General features: G+C 58.4%; 2 protein-coding genes across 2 annotated transcripts; both read left to right on the top strand.

The window, feature by feature from the left end:
• Positions 1-571: 571 nt before the first annotated feature.
• POLR2G (RNA polymerase II subunit G) lies at positions 572-4,422 on the top strand. Its single transcript, XM_039546400.1, has 8 exons — positions 572-728; positions 1,386-1,495; positions 1,870-2,029; positions 3,018-3,068; positions 3,167-3,232; positions 3,470-3,541; positions 3,868-3,901; positions 4,200-4,422. The coding sequence occupies exons 1-8, from the start codon at positions 717-719 to the stop codon at positions 4,211-4,213; spliced, it is 519 nt and encodes a 172-aa protein (XP_039402334.1). The 5' UTR covers positions 572-716; the 3' UTR covers positions 4,214-4,422.
• Positions 4,423-6,559: 2,137 nt separating this feature from the next.
• EEF1G (eukaryotic translation elongation factor 1 gamma) lies at positions 6,560-14,232 on the top strand. The gene is made up of 10 exons (XM_039482507.1): positions 6,560-6,713; positions 7,828-7,986; positions 8,699-8,762; positions 9,221-9,363; positions 10,999-11,142; positions 11,397-11,526; positions 12,013-12,199; positions 13,103-13,275; positions 13,397-13,521; positions 13,909-14,232. The coding sequence occupies exons 1-10, from the start codon at positions 6,699-6,701 to the stop codon at positions 14,065-14,067; spliced, it is 1,299 nt and encodes a 432-aa protein (XP_039338441.1). The 5' UTR covers positions 6,560-6,698; the 3' UTR covers positions 14,068-14,232.
• The last annotated feature ends 1,321 nt before the right edge of the window (positions 14,233-15,553 follow it).

Genomic DNA, 15,553 nt, shown 5'->3' with positions numbered 1-15,553 from the left:
CGACAGGCAGAGCGCCCCCCGCGGCATACTGCCCCAAGCGTGCGCTTGGCGCGCTGGGGTCTGGAGCCGGCCCTGGGGGCAGCCCCCTGAAATCGACTCCCAGGAGCCACGATCAGGAATTTGTTGCAAGGGTATCATGGCCCCCTTGATGGGTGAATTTCAGGGAGTTGAAAGAGGTGGCTCCCTGTGATTGGGGATTCGCGGGGGTGAGGTCTTGTGGGTCAATCCTGGTTGGGGATAGGGGGTCTCAGACTGGGATTTGGGGGAGGAATTGCAGGGCTCCCACGAGCTGAGGGGGGCAGCCTGGGCGGCGCTGGGGGGTCGAGCTGCTGACTTGGGCACGTGGGAAAGGTATGGCTTTCCAGAGTTTATTTTTGTACCTGACTGCCCAATAAAACGGGATTTGGGATAATTCGCCTCCTGTCAATCACTGTGCGCCCCGCCCTTCGCCATGTCAATCACGGTTTCCCTCCTACTCCCTCACCTGCCGGACCCCGAGCTCCCTCTGGCGTCCTCTGGCCAACGCGGCAGCCGCTCGCTGGGCGGCTGCCATGATACTATAGGCGCCCATGTGACTGCAAGGAGCGCATGCGCACAGAACCCTACAGGTTTCTGTTTCTTTGAGGGGCGGGGCTCCCGTGGAGCAGTGAGGAAGGAGCTCGGGGAGGGGATTGTGGCGGGTTCCTGCCGGTCCTCACTCCTGACCCGCTTGGAAGATGTTTTATCACGTGAGTGACGGGCCCCCCTCCGGGACACCCCCGCCGGGGTCAGCTCCCCTCCCCCCCGCGCCAGGGCCTGGACCACCCTCCCCCCCCCGCCCCGCCGAGGATCAGCTGTCGTCCCCCCCGGGGCCTGGACAACCTTCCCCCCCCCGAGGGTCAGCTGCTTCCCCTGCTAGGGCCTGGATAACCCTCCCCACGGGGGTCAACTTCCTACCCTTCTCCCCGCCCCCCGCCAGCAGCGCCTGGACAGCCTCCCCCCTGTGGTCAGCTGTTTCCCCAGCCCTGTTTCTAGGAATCAGTTGCTCCTCGACCCTCCTCCAAGAAGCGACCCCCTAGGTGTATTAGCTGCCTTCTCCTGCCCCTGCTCCCCATTGGGGACCTAGCATGAGTTACTCCCTCGGCCCCAGGAGGCATTCTCCCCTCACCCATCCAGGGCCCCAGCATGTACCATTCCCTGTGCCTTGGGGAACCTCCCCCCAAATCCAGGGGTCTCAGCAGCCACTGTTCACTCTGCCCCTGGGGGCACTAGGGCCCTGCCACATTGTGCACTGCTCAGTCTGCTGTGAGATAGGGGAGGGAGGGTTTGGCTGATGGTTGCATCCCTTCTCCTCTCAGTGACAGGTCTCTCCTTTGCCCCCTCACCCCCTTTTTCTGCGCCCATAGATCTCCCTGGAGCACGAGATCCTGCTGCATCCACGCTACTTCGGGCCCAATCTCCTCAACACTGTCAAGCAGAAGCTGTTCACGGAGGTAGAGGGGACCTGCACGGGCAAGTGAGTAGGGGCAGGAGTATGGAGGATAGGCCATTGTGGGGTTGGAAGGTGCAGCCAGTGGGGGGTAGGGATGGAGATAATGAGGCTGGGGGTGATGGGAATGTGTGTGTGTGTGTGGAGGGAATGGGAAGCAGTGGGGTGGGGGGAACGGAGGGAGGGGGTGGGAGATCCAGGGCAGGTGCAGATGCATGGAAGGAAGAAGTGGGAGTTGAAAAAGGAGGGGGTTGCTGTTCTGGAGGGATCCTAAGACTAGCCCCTGGGGTGAGTGTGGGAAGCTCCCTCTATAACAGGACCTTGGGTCCCTGCTCCTTCTCTGGCCCCCGTTTCCTCTGCCTTGGCACTCTCTAACAGAGCTGGTTCCTACTCTCCCCCAGATACGGCTTTGTCATTGCAGTCACCACCATTGACAACATTGGGGCAGGCGTCATCCAGCCAGGCCGTGGCTTTGTGCTCTACCCCGTCAAGTACAAGGCCATTGTCTTCCGGCCCTTCAAGGGAGAGGTGGTGGATGCCGTGGTGACGCAGGTCAACAAGGTAACACAGTGCAGCGGGGGGGTGTGGGTGTGGGTAGATTCGGAGAGTGTAAGGTCAGAAGGGACCATTAGGTCATCTTCTCTGCCCTGCTGTATAACACAGGCCAGAGAATCTCACCTGGACACTCCTGCATTGAATTCACTCACTTGAGTCCTTCAGTGACTAAATTGTTGTGAGCCCCAGGCAGAGAACAGGAGAGTCTGAGCAGCCACCAATGCCGGAAGGCCCTGCAGTGACAGGGAATTGATTTGGCAAGATATGCCCAGATGATCCTAGCAAGTGATCCACGTGCCATGCTGCAAGGGAAGGCAAAAAGCGCTGAAGGTCCCTGCCAATCTGACTGGTGGGGGGAAATTCCTTCTTGGCCCCTAGTCTGATGATCTGAGCATGGTGCCCCAGCCAGGCATTTAGAAAGAGGATCCTCTGGACCACCTCGAAGCACTGGCCCACTGTGCCCAGTGAGCTGTCTCCAGCAGTGGCTGATCTCTGATGCTTCAGAGGAAGGTGCAGTGGGGGACCCACCCGGGGGAGGTTGGAGGGGGCCATCCTACCCCAGCCCAACCCAGATTGTGCATTGGGAGGAAAACGTTCCTTCCTGACTCCTGCAATTGACTGGCTGAAGATCTGAAGCATGAGATTAGATTATAGTCATAATGCTGAGCTACAAGTGTTGTGGCCAATGCAAACAATCCTGTTCTCCTCCAGGCCCATGAAGGAAAGGGATGGACAGGGGAATTCGTGGAACTAAGCCAGGGGGTGGGTCCCTGGCTTGAGACCATGGGGTGTCCCCTGTGCTAAGGATCTATGAACCCCAGAGCAGATCAGGAAGGGATGTGCAAGTGCTGTTTTGCCCCTGACTGTGGTGTATGGGTGCTAGGGTGTGAGCAGTGGGTGTCTTGGGGCTGGAGGTGGATGTGGCTATTGGTGGGAGACTGGGATAACTCCCATGTCTATGTGCTAATGGAATCACTGCTTCCACTTCCTACAGGTTGGGCTCTTCACCGAGATCGGGCCCATGTCCTGCTTCATATCTCGACATGTAAGCAGGGTGCTGGGGAGGGGGAGCTTGGGGAACAGGTTAGGGGTGGGGTGATATTTGGGGAGCTCCTCCCTCACTGACTCCTGTTCTCTTCTCAGTCCATTCCCTCCGAGATGGAGTTTGACCCAAACTCCAACCCTCCCTGCTACAAGACAGTGGATGAGGTGAGTCCTGGGTGGATGATGCTTTGTGGGGAGCTTGGGGTGTAATGGGGGTAGTGGAGGTGTCTGGAGAAGGAGAGAGACCCAGCTGGGGGCAAGGGAGACCTGTGGAGCAGGCTTGTGGATGATGGGGGAGGATTTTGCTTCCCCTGTATCAGACATACTTTACTTACTGGCTGTCTGTCTGAGAAGGGGAGGAAGCTTGTAAATGGGTCTCACTCTAGTGCTGCATGTCTCTAGGACATCGTGATCCAGCAGGATGATGAGATCCGGTTGAAAATCGTGGGGACCAGAGTGGATAAGAATGACATTGTGAGTCTTTGATGCCTCCTTCAAATATGCTTTGTGCCTGTGTGCGTGCAGATCCCCAGCTCTCAGCAAAGAAGAGGGCAGGAGCTGCTGGCTACTCCACCCTAGCCTCTCCCAGCAAGGGGCACTGTAGGGAGCAGGGCATGAGGGCTGGCTGTGGGGGAGCTCCCAACTGCTCCTAGCCTGGGAGCTGTAAGGAGTGGGGCAGGAGGGCTGGCTTGTTCATTCCCAGTCTCTCCCACAAGGGGGTGAGCAGTGGTATGCAGGCAGGGGCAAGTCACACAGTCTCTTTGCTGCCGCACTAATCTCTCTGTTTGTTTGGTTTGCAGTTTGCCATTGGCTCCCTTATGGATGATTATCTGGGTGAGTGTTCTCTGTAGGCGCGAAGGGTGGGGGGGGGGAGTAACCAGATGGGCTGGGCTGGCTGAGTTCACATTGGGCTTGGGTGGATTTCTTACTCCAGAATGTTTCTGCAGCATTGGCTCTTGCACTAGAAGCGCTCTCAGTCTCTGCCATAGGATGGCTTGACACTGGCGACAGTGGGGTGGTCTCCCCGGGGGCTGGAGGGGGGGTAAGGGGAAGGGGCTGAGCTGCACCTCCTGGGGGTCAGGGCTCTGGTTGCTCTTGGTTTCAACCTCCTCTCTCTCTGTTTCTCACGCAGGTCTTGTGAGCTGAAATACAAATCCATCCCTCTCGCTGCGTGTCTGGGCTCCAGTTGGGAAGCAGTTGAGCTGCATCCAGGCCAGACCTGCTCCCTGCACCTACTGCTGTATTTATAGTGTACAGATCCACGCCCCTTCCACTCAGCAGTTGGGAGTTTGGGGGGGTGGCCGACGGACCAGAGCTTCCTCCTTCACCTCCAATAAAAGTTTATTAAAACAAAAGGAAGTAGCATTTTGTGTCTCAACCCGCAAAGCAGGGCCAGCTGCCTTGGGTGGGGCTCGTGGCTCCCTTTCCTGAGCACGAAGGGGGCTGCCCTGCTCTCCAGCACTCCAGCTACTTGGCACCTCGGCCTTACATGAGGGTAACAAGGGAGGCGCAATGGTGCAGCTGTTTAGACTATGCCATGTGACCTGTTGCACAGCTGCCAGTCTGCCTTTCCCAGAAAGCATTACTGTCTGTATTCTGGCTGTGCCCCTGGTGTGCCTGGTGCTCTATACACACAGCCAGTCCCTGCCCCACCAGAGCTTACACCGTAAAGGGCAAGGTGGACACACAGATACAGGCAGACCACCAAGCGGCACTGGGGAGGGGGTCTGAGCTGGGATGTTATAAGGCAGGGAAGCAGGGCTTCCCCTGAGTCAGTGCAAGGATCCTGGGTTGTGCACCCCTGGCCTTGGCTAGCCCGTGAGTCCCACGTGCTGCTCACACCAACCTGCCCCAAAGACCACTCTGGCTTTGGCTGCAGGGCTGGGGAGTCTGTGTGAAAAAGACAGAGGGAGATGGACAGGGTGGGGCAAGCTCTGCTCCCGAGCACTGCTGGCCAAGACCTTTGTCACCCATCCAGCAATCCCTTCTCCAGCCCCTGCCATCTGGCACCCTGGGCCTAGCCGGGGTTGTGCTGGGGAACTGGTGCAGGAGCTCTGATGCCTGATTATGGTGTCTGGCCTGGAAGAGAACAAGCTAGGGTAGGAGCTGTGTACCATAGACATGTGGGGGCAGCCCTGGTGCTGGGTAAGAGCCCCCATGGTCTAGAGCACAGTGCCAGAGCAAGCAGCGTATCACAGATCCAGCAACCCTGGGCCCAACTGGGTCTCCCAGCCCTGCCTCTCACTCTGGGCAGCCAGGTACTGCCAGCTGCCCCCTCTCCCCGGGAGCTGGCCACCAGGTGGCCCTTTATCACCAGCATTGGGTTTATAATGGAGCCAGGCCCATGCTCAGAAAGGGCCCTGGCCTGCTCTACTTACACTGTGCCCTGAGACCCTGCTGGCTCTCCCCCCCAGCTCACCACTTGCCCCTCTCAGCCAGCCACTGGCTGGCTTCTCTCTGCCCCCTGCCAGGACCCTAGTGCACCTCCAGCTCTGGAAGGCAGTCTCTGGTTCCCACCACCTGTAGGTCCCCACCTGTCTCCCCGGACCTGAGCTGAGCTGGGATTGGTGCAGAAGTCTGGCCAGTCTTGGTGGGGCGGGATCTTGGCTGGGCCCCTCCTGGCTGATTTCACCACTCCAGGGCCAGAGAGATTCCCCGGCCCGGGACCAGTTCTGGCTGCACCAGCAACTTAGCTTGGCAGACACAGTTGCCTCCCTGCAGGGCCGGTGAGTATGGCCGGGAGGCAGGCTGTGGGGGAGTGGGTCTCTTGGGGGTCTGGGGGGGTGCTGCTGGGCTGTGAGTGGGTGGGGAAGATCTCTATGTGTAGGGGCACTAGGGACTGGGAGTTCTGTGTGGGGTGCTGGGCAGTTGTGATGGGGCTGTGGGCAGGGGGGTGCTGGGTAGGGGTGGTGTTGTGCAGGGTGCTGTGCATTTGCGGCAGGGTCTGGGGGCACTGGGCATAGTGGGTTTAGGGAGGCTCTGGCCATAGGGAATTGGGTGTGTGTGTGTGTGTGTGTGGTGCAGGCTGCACTGTGCAGTATGGGCCATTGTGCGTCTGGCAACTGCCGGTTTGTAAACAGTGCCCTCATCCTGGGCTGGGCGTACTATGTCATGCCCCTGGCTGGCTCCTCACTCTGGGGACTGACCCCTCCCCCCTTTGCACCATGCTCCATTACCCCAACGGGGGCCCACAAATATGTTTGGTGCCAGGTCCATTCAAGGTTACTCCGGCCCTGTTTATCGTCCCGGGGCCCTGAGAATCCAGGGGCAGGTGGGGGGGATCATCGGGTAGGGGCCCAGTGAGGAGTTTGGGGGTGGTGGGGCTTGTGGGGCGCGTCCGTCAACTCGGGACGCGAAGCACCCAGAGGGATAAGCTGCGGAACGGCCACGTGGTTGGAGTTTTAAAGCCATTTCTGTTCCCTCCCGTTGCGCAGCTCCCTCTGCACGTGACCCAGAAGCGCGTCTCCTGTTGCCTCTCTAAAGCCCCGCCCCCCAGGTGACGCCCTATAAGGGCGCCGGGCAGCGGTCTGTCGTGCTGTGACTGGGTGTGCGGCGTCTCGCGTTGCGGTTCTTTCCCCTTTGCTTTACGGTGGTCCCGGCCTGGGCTCCTCCCTTTTCTCTGCTAGCTAAGATGGCGGCGGCCGGGGTGAGTGTGTCGCCTCCGTGGGTTTCCCCGTCCCCCTCTGGGCAATCCGTTTCCATCCGCTCCTGGGGGGCTGGTCGGGGCCTGGGGGAATGGCGGCGCTTGGGCGGAGGTGGGCTCGTGTGCCTGAGGGTGGTATTATGGGGGCCCTGGCCGGGGAGGGGGGACCCTGCGGGGGCTGACGCGGGACAGGCTCCAAGGGGGCTTAGCTGCTGCAGGAGAGCTGGGGCTAGGGTGGGGAAATGGGGAGCGTGCGGTTAGGGGAGGCGGCAGCGGCGGGGTAGGTTTGGAGGCCCCCGTAGCTGGGGGGCAGTTTGGAGGGGGTGTTGACTTCGTGTCTGCCTGTGGTGGGAGGTATTGGGGGGGGGGAGGCCCCATCTCCTGGGGAGGAGGTGGCTGCGCTAGGATTAAGGTATTGGCGGGGAGGGGGTGTGTGGTGCTGATGAGGTAGGGGAGGGGAGTCTTTCTGGGTGTACCGGGGTACCTGGAGGAGACTTTTGCACTACTGTCCTTGCGTGTCCCTTTGATGGAGCGGTGCAATGGCCAAGGAGAGTGAGTGTTGGCTTAGCTGTCTGGTCAGTGGGTGGCAGCAATAAATGGGGGTTGGCCCAGGGTGAAGAGTTTGTATAGAGAGACAGGACTTTCTGGTGCATGGCAAAGCTGGCAGTGAAGATGAGTGGATGGGGGTGTGGCCCAGAGTGCTTGGGTTTCTGATGGGGTAGTGATCTTTGTGCATGTATGGGGGACCCTGAAGCAAGGGGGGCATTTGATCGGGGGTGCTGAGGATTTCTGTGGGTGAGGAGAAATCTGGGAGGTGGATGGAAGGAGTAGAGTGGCTGTGAGAGAGGGTTATGTCTCTGAACTGGTGATAGGGCTTGGGGTGGATGAAGGGAGCCACTGTGTGGTGAATGAGGGGAGGGAGTACCTGGGGTGACCATGGCAGATGAGGGGGCTTTCTGGGTGAGTTCTAGGGTTGGTAAAATCAGCGTGGTGGGGGTTTGGTTTAAGAAGGAAGGTCTTCCTGGGGGACAAAGGAGAAGGAGGGTCAACCAGAAGACAGATCTTGGTGATCTGCTCCTGTGTTTTTCATCCCTTGTTCATTTTCTGTGTTCTTCAGACTCTCTACACCTATCCTGAGAACTGGCGGGCATTTAAAGCCCTCATTGCTGCCCAGTACACTGGGGCTAAGATCAAGGTCCTTTCCACCCCACCCCAGTTCCACTTTGGGCAAACCAACAAGACACCTGAGTTCCTGAAGAAATTCCCCGTTGGGAAGGTAACAGTGCTGCATGTGCCTCCTTATACTGAGTGAGGAGCATTGCTGGGGTAATGCCAAGTTTCCAGTAATGAGTCATTCAGATTAGAGAAACAGGTGTCCTCTGGGGTCACTCTATCCCTCCCTCTAGCCTCCATGTGCTGGGTATATGATGGTTGGGGAGGCCTGGGCTGGCAGAGGCAGACCAGCTGCAAACAGTGCTGCATTGAATCTCCTGGTGTCGAAGGAAATGTTGGTAGCTAGAGTGTGGTGGAGCTGCTCATGTCACTTTACCCCTTGGGCAGCCCATAGGTGACAGCTGTGCACTGACTGCTCATGGTACTTGGGAAATGAGCTGTAGAGGGACAAGCCCTGAGCAGCCTCCCACCCCCAGCATGCTTTCCCTGCTGCAAGCCACTCCATCCCCCCAGGGGTGGGTATCTAATGGGGAAGGAAACAGCAGAGGGGCTTCCTTGGTGCCTGCTTGGAGGGCATGAATGCCTCCCTCCTCGCCACCCTGTGACTCCATCTGAGAGCTGCTGCTGTGGGGTGCTGGGTGTCAGCAGAGCCAAGATGCCCTTCTGTGACTAGTATGTCGGCCCTTGGGGGAGGGGAAACTGGCTGTACTCTGAGGGCTGGTGGAGATAGCTAGTGTGGCTCGGGGCGGGGTGCTGCACAGGTGGGTAAAAGTCCTGATTGGTCAGTAAGGAGTGCAATGGTGCTTGCTTTCTAGGTTCCTGCATTTGAAGGGGCTGATGGATTCTGCGTGTTTGAGAGTAACGCCATCGCACACTACGGTAATGGCCAGGGCACCTGGAGGGAAACTTTATAGAAGGAGCATACTCTGTGCAGCTTGTACCTGGCAGTAAAGTTAGGGTGTCCCTGACCCTATCCAGCTGCTGCTGCTGCCTCTGCTGCTGTCCGTGCTGGGCTCAGTGGAGTAAGCAGTGCGTTGGTCAGCTCCTTACTGTGTCAGTGCACCTGTAGTAGGGTCAGTGCCTGTGGACTTGCTAGATCTGTAGTGTCTTCGGGCTGGGTTTGGCTCTTCCCATAGCTGGCTCTGCCAGGGCAGTTCTGCTTCCTTTCCCCTAATGGTAGTCCCACTCCTGGGGCAGGTAGTGCTTCTGCTGCAGGGGGTGGGAGGGAGGGAGAGAGATGGGTGTGTGTGTGTGGATTGGGGGGGTGTATGTCTTGTCTTGTCTGGGTGGAGTTGGTGTCTCTCCCCATCCCAGTGACCAGCTGGCTCTGGTTCCAGTCAGTAATGACGAGCTGCGGGGATCCACCAAGGAGATAGCTGCCCAGATCATCCAGTGGGTGAGCTTTGCTGACAGTGACATCGTCCCTCCCGCCAGCACCTGGGTCTTCCCTACTCTGGGCATCATGCACTACAATAAGCAGGTCAGTGAGGGGTGGGGCAGGTAGCTCGTGCTCTCCTCCAGTGAATGGTCTCAGCCCCAGGACCTGGCCAACTCCTTGCTGCCCCTGTGTACATGTGGGAGTCCTGGAAGTTTCCACTCCTGATACTTCTGTTCACAAACATCCCCTCCTGGAGCGTCAAAGGCTTAGATCTTGGCTGTGAGGCAGGGTCAGGATTTTAGGGGTGCGCACCACTGGCTGCATTACGGTCGCACTCAGTGACCTGCCTCACTGGGGGTGAGACAGATGCATGGGGCCATAGTTGGTATCTGCCATCCGAGCATCTCTGCAAGGGCCTGGCAGTGAGAACTTGGCCTGAAATCTGAGGAGAGGCTGTAACTATAGCGTCCTTGCCCTCTGCCATCCACAGCCAACGGAGAATGGACACTCCTTCCAGCTTGCTAGGTACTAAGCTTGTTGGAGGCCCAGATCCTCCGAGTCTGGGCTGCCATGGTGCAGCTGGGGTACAGTGAAGCTCCTGGCACTGCCTCCCTGACTTATGCAGATGGGCCCATGCCAAGGAGGATCTCCCTGGGCTGCTTCTCCTCTGACAAATGTCACTGATGCCTCAACAGCTGGGAAGGCAAATAGCCTGCTCCAAGGCTGCAGTCTGTGAGGAACTGCTGGCCCCTTCCCCTGAGGGTCAGGAGGCTGCTGTGAATAGAGGGCTCCTGTGTGGTAATCCAGTGAGACTGGCTTCTCTCTTCCCTGTTTCTTCAGGGACTGAGAGGGATGAGGGGTGGGAAGGGCCACACCAAGCTGATGGGCCTCCAGCTCCCCTCCATCCCTGCTGGGATTCTGATCAGGAAACAGCCACAAGGCCAGGCTAGGTCTGAGGCTGCATGTCTGGGACTTTCTCCTGCTTTGGGGCCCATTCCTGTCTTGGTGCCAAGCTTGGAAAGAAGATGCAGCATCTCCTGTCAGCTGGGGGTTGGGGAAGGAGGGCGATGCCAGTCATTGATTGGGGGGGGGAGGGGTGGAATTCCAAAGAGGATGGATCTAGACTGTTCTCAGTGGTGACAAGTGACAGAACAAGGAGCAACGGTCTCAAGTTGCAGTGGGGGAGGTCTGGTTGGATATTAAGAACCTATTTCAGTAGGAGGGTGGTGAAGCACTGGAATGGGTTACCTAGGGAGCTGGTGGAATCTCCATCCTTAGAGGTTTTTAAGGCCCAGCTTGACAAAGCCCTGGCTGGGATGATTTAGTTGGTGTTGGTCCTGCTTTGAGCAGGGGGTTGGACTAGATGACCTCCTGAGGTCTCTTCCAACCCTAATCTTCTATGATTCTATGATAGCTTGTGCATCTCCTGCACCTTGGTTTGGGAGTTTGCAATTCCCATGGGGTGGGGGGATTGGAATTTGCCTCCTAGATAGGAAAGGACTTTTCCTGAAGTCAGTGGTTGAGCTGGGGTTAGAAACCAGGAGACCTGGCTCCTCTGCTCTAACTACTAGAGTGAACTTGGTCTGTTCTGGTTTCCTGGGAATGCTGGGGAGGGGAGGGTGTTAGGTGGTGGTGAAGCTGTTTCCTGTATTTGGTGGCACAATGTATGGCAGCTAAATGAGCATCTTTCTGTCTCCCCTGCCTCAGTGGGGTTCACCTGGTTTTTTTGATCTCCAGGCCACAGAGTATGCCAAGGAGGAGGTGAAGCGGGTCCTAGGCATCCTGGACTCTCACCTGAAGACCCAGACCTTCTTGGTGGGGGAGCGCATCACACTGGCTGACATCACTGTTGTGTGCACCCTCCTCTGGCTCTACAAGCAGGTGCGGGGGTGCTCAGTGCTCTGCCTGAGGCTCCATGGCTGTGGCAGGAGGGTCTGGTTCTGGGCTGTAGCTTCGCTGAGAGTTCCTGCTGTCCTGGGTGTGCAGGCTGGGGCTTTGAGGGGGCAAGGCTGGTCATAGATTCCAGTGTGGTTGCAAAGGCTTGGAGTGGCTGCTTGTCCCTGGGACAGGGGTAGATGCCCAGGACCTGAGCCATGGCTGGCTCCAGCTGTGCTGATTGCTGACCTTCTCTCCAGGTGCTGGAGCCGTCCTTCCGCCAGCCCTACAGCAACACCAACCGCTGGTTTGTGACCTGCATCAATCAGCCGCAGTTCAAGGCCGTGCTGGGTGAAGTGAAGCTATGTGAAAAGATGGCTCAGTTTGATGGTGAGTAGCCCCCTAGGCAGGGGTCTGGCCCTCTGCCTCCCCTCTGAGGGGTGTGTGGCTGTCCTAGTGCCCCCAGTAAAGGCAGGCCTTGTTGTTGCAGTGAGTCTAGAGAACAACTTGGAGGGGGAGAAGGGTGGTAGGATCCTGCTTGCTAACTCTGGGGTGATTCTGCTGGGATCTGCGTACACTGATCTACTGCCCTCTTTCCCTGTGGGGCCTCCCAGGCTTCACTCAGCCCCTGATCTGGTTCTGAGGCTACTCCACCCTGGGTGGGGGAGGATGCAACCACAGAAGCTCTAGCAGGGAGCTGTTACTGCTATGATCAGGGTCTCCCTGGTTCGGGGCTAACAGTGGCTGGGTCAGGGCATCAGTTGCTGGATTTCTGCCATTGCTAAGTCTTAGGATGGTCTGCCAGGCCTCCAATATGGGGAGTGGGAGAGTCCTGGCTGCTCCCTGCCCATGGGCTCCTTCTTCCCCTTGATGCAGCCAAGAAGTTTGCTGAGAACCAGCCAAAGAGAGATGTCCCCAAGAAAGAAAAGCCTGCCAAGGAGGAGAAAAAGCAGGAGAAGAAAGAGGAGAGGAAATCTGAGCCTGAGGAGGAGCTGGATGAGTGTGATCAGGCCCTGGCTGCTGAGCCGAAGTCCAAGGACCCTTTTGCTCACCTGCCCAAGAGGTGCTCACCTACTCACTGGCTGGTGGGGCTCATGCAGGGAAAGTGTGGAGAGGGGGCTGGATCCTGGCAGTTGCATGGCACTAGTCATGTTCCCTCCTCTTCCCCAAATAGCAGCTGTCAGACTCCTCTCTGCTGCTGGTGGGCTGGGCCCTGGGAAGGGCCAGTTCCCATGCTCTGCTCCCCTTGTCCTCTGGCCTCTTCTGGGCAAGCTGCCACCAGCTCTTGTTTGCGCCCGGCAGTGGGGACACAGCCAGCCCCCTCCTGCTGCTCCATGGGCCTCTGGATGGGAAAGGGCAGAGTGGCCTTTCCAGAGCAAACAGAGGAGTTGGCTTTGGGAGCCCAGTCCTGCCCCTCCCTGCCTCTACCCCTTGGCCCTTAGCAGAGGGAAGCAGCCTCTCTTGGGGATCAGATTTCAGGCTAGGGTCCCCTTGCTTATGGCTTGTCTGCTGCCTCCCCTGGCCACCAGGGGGCAGTGGCTGCATGCTGACAGGCAGAGCCTCAGCACTGCTGGGTTGGAGTCATTCCAGTCCCACGCCCTGCTGCATGCTTGGGATAGCTTCCTGTGCTGCACTGTCTGGGCCCATAATCCCTGCTGGGATGTGGAACGCATGGCCAGAGGCATGGGAGCTGGGGTCCTAGCCTAGGACCACTGGGTAGGCTGGGGAAGATGCTGCTAGCCCTCCTCAGTGCCCTCTGTTACTCTTAGCCATGGGCTCTCACTCACTGACCTGGGAGCTGAGGTTGTGCAGCGTCCTGGCCCCACAGCCCAAACACCTGAGCAGGAAGAGGGGCCTTGGAGTCACTGCTAGGCAGGAGCTGGGACAGAGCCAGCCCATGTGGGAGGTGGCTGAGGTGAGGACAGCTGCCCCCTGCCGGTCTCTGATGGAGCCACTCTGCCCCCAGCCCCTTCATCATGGATGAGTTCAAGCGGAAGTACTCCAATGAGGACACTCTGACGGTGGCACTGCCCTACTTCTGGGAGCACTTTGACAAGGACGGCTGGTCCATTTGGTACTCGCAGTACCGCTTCCCTGAGGAGCTGAGCCAGACCTTCATGAGCTGCAACCTCATCACAGGTCAGAGCCCAGCACACAACCCCCAGCTCCCCGAACAGCACCTGGGGCTGGTCTGGGTCACAGAGGGTTCCTGCTTGGAGTGGGGCATAGCAGTGATGTCTCTCCCACCTCTTCCCACTAGGCATGTTCCAGCGCCTGGACAAACTGCGGAAGAACGCTTTTTCCAGTGTCATCCTCTTTGGCACCAACAACGACAGCACCATCTCCGGCATCTGGGTCTTCCGTGGCCAGGAGCTGGCCTTCCCGGTGAGTCTCTGCACAGCCTGCGGGGGTGCAGGAAAATCTGTCCGTACCCAGTAGGAGCAGGTACCAGTAGCTCTGTACTGCCACACTACAGGGTTGTGCATCTCTGGAGCCTGCTGGCTCCCTGGCCTGGGAACAGGTAATGTTCCTGGTGCAATGCCGCTTGAGGCAGCCAGCTAATGTCCCTGGGCAAAGGGGGGCAGCCTGGCCATGCCCTACTGTGAAGCTGCCCAGTGACAAGAGCAAAGGGTTGGAGTCATCCTCATAGGAGGAGTGTGAACATCTGTAGTGCAGGCAAAAGGGAGGGACTATGCTCAGCTGGGCCTGTTTGGTGCAGTGCCTGGGATGTGGGGGAGGCTCCTTGCTGATCCCCCTCCCCTTTGTTCCCAGCTGAGCCCTGACTGGCAGGTGGATTACGAGTCCTATACCTGGAGGAAGCTGGATGCAGACAGCGAGGAGTGCAAGACGCTGGTCAAGGAGTATTTCACGTGGGAGGGCGAATTCAAACACGTTGGCAAAGCCTTCAACCAGGGAAAGATCTTCAAGTGAGGGTGCTGCCTTCCTGCCAGCTGGGACGGCACAGACTGTGCAGTGAGGGACAACAGCCTCTGGGCAGCAGCCAGTGGGAGCATGGGCTGCTGGGAACTGTTCACCAGGGGCCAAACATCAGAAGCCTGGATCAGTGACACACAATAAAAACCCCACATTCTGGTATCCTGGGGTCTGTCATTCCTGGGCAAGGGCTTGTGGGGCTGGCTGGGGGTGCAGGGACAGACACTGAGTTTCCTGCTGGGGAGGACAGGAAATCTGGGCTGTCCCTAGCAAGAGTGCAGCTGCTGTGGGGCAGATCTGGACTCTTGCTGTGGGCTTGATGGGTGTCTTGGCTGGGGTATAGGATGGAGGGGGAGAGCTGCTGTTGCTGGGTAGGGATGAGTGCCTCTGGCAAGGAGGCTGGTGTTTGGCTGTCTCCCCATCTGGGCTGCCTGTAAAAGGAAGATGCTTTGTCGGTGGGGTGCTGTGGCACAGTCACCCTTTCCTGGAAAACTGATGCATCAGCACTGGGGAGCTGTGCCAGGTGGCTTTGCCCTCAAGGTGCTGCACAGGCTGCTCATGCCCTGGCAGAGCTCTTGGTTCCAGAGGGGCAGGGCATGGTGCTCCCATGGAGCTGGCCATGTGGGTCTCTGCCAGGGCTGGAATGGGAACCCAGGGCTGGCTGGCTGGCTCTGGCCTCTGCCTTTAACAGTGCCCATCAAGCTGCTGTGCTTGTCCCATTCAGCCTCCCCCTTGCCCACCCAGTGTGCAGCCTGCAGCTGGGAAGGGTAAACAGGTGAGAGCTGTCAGCACAACACAGGAGTGCAGGGAGGTGGCTCTGGCTGCTGGGGCAGTGCCCACTGGGAGAATCCTCTCTGATTTGTTTGGAGAGGCTGAGTTGCCAGGCCCCAAATCAGTATTTAAGATTGGAGGCAGGGCTTAGATCACTGCAAGCCTCTGCCCTGGCCTAGCCCTCAAAGCCTATTGTTGATAAGCTTATCAGTGCCAGCGGGCAGGGCTGAGCCCTGCAGCCAGGTAGGTTACAGGCTTGGGTGTACCACAGGAAATAGGTCCCAGCTGTCCTCATGAGTAGCTTGTTGGCAGGGTGTCGGGGAAGCCTCACCCTGGAACCCATCAAACAACTTGCTAGGCTGTTCCCACCCCCTCCTGAGTGGGCTGCCTTAGGCCGATGCCTAGCTCCAAGGCTGTGGTGTCTGCCTGACCAACCAGCCTGCTCGCCACACCCTCTTTCTAGCCTGGCATTGTGCAACCCTGGCTCAGCTAGTGCTCCACCCCTGGAAATACTTCAGGGTGAGGAGCAAATTCTCCTTAACCTTCATGTGGCAGGGCTCCTAGGGGCTGACAGCTTTCTTGTCTGTTGGTCAGTCACAAAAGCTGGGCCCTGGGTGTCTTTCCCCTGCAGCTGCTGTCTGCAAGGCCCCTTCCCTTGCCACTGTGGCAGGGGCTGCCAGCTGGCTCCTAGGAGCCTTCCCTAGGGTTTTGC

Source organism: Mauremys reevesii, linkage group 7 (genome assembly GCF_016161935.1).
Source record: "Mauremys reevesii isolate NIE-2019 linkage group 7, ASM1616193v1, whole genome shotgun sequence".
NCBI classification, from domain to species: Eukaryota; Metazoa; Chordata; order Testudines; family Geoemydidae; genus Mauremys; species Mauremys reevesii.
This window is presented reverse-complemented; position numbering and strand designations above follow the sequence as displayed.

Coding starts and splice junctions, on each gene's coding strand:
- EEF1G (XM_039482507.1), top strand. Junction 11,143..11,396: donor TCCTCTGGCTCTACAAGCAG/GTGCGGGGGTGC, acceptor CCTTCTCTCCAG/GTGCTGGAGCCGTCCTTCCG. Junction 11,527..12,012: donor AAAGATGGCTCAGTTTGATG/GTGAGTAGCCCC, acceptor CCCTTGATGCAG/CCAAGAAGTTTGCTGAGAAC.
- POLR2G (XM_039546400.1), top strand. Junction 2,030..3,017: donor TGGTGACGCAGGTCAACAAG/GTAACACAGTGC, acceptor CACTTCCTACAG/GTTGGGCTCTTCACCGAGAT. Junction 3,542..3,867: donor GAGTGGATAAGAATGACATT/GTGAGTCTTTGA, acceptor TTTGGTTTGCAG/TTTGCCATTGGCTCCCTTAT.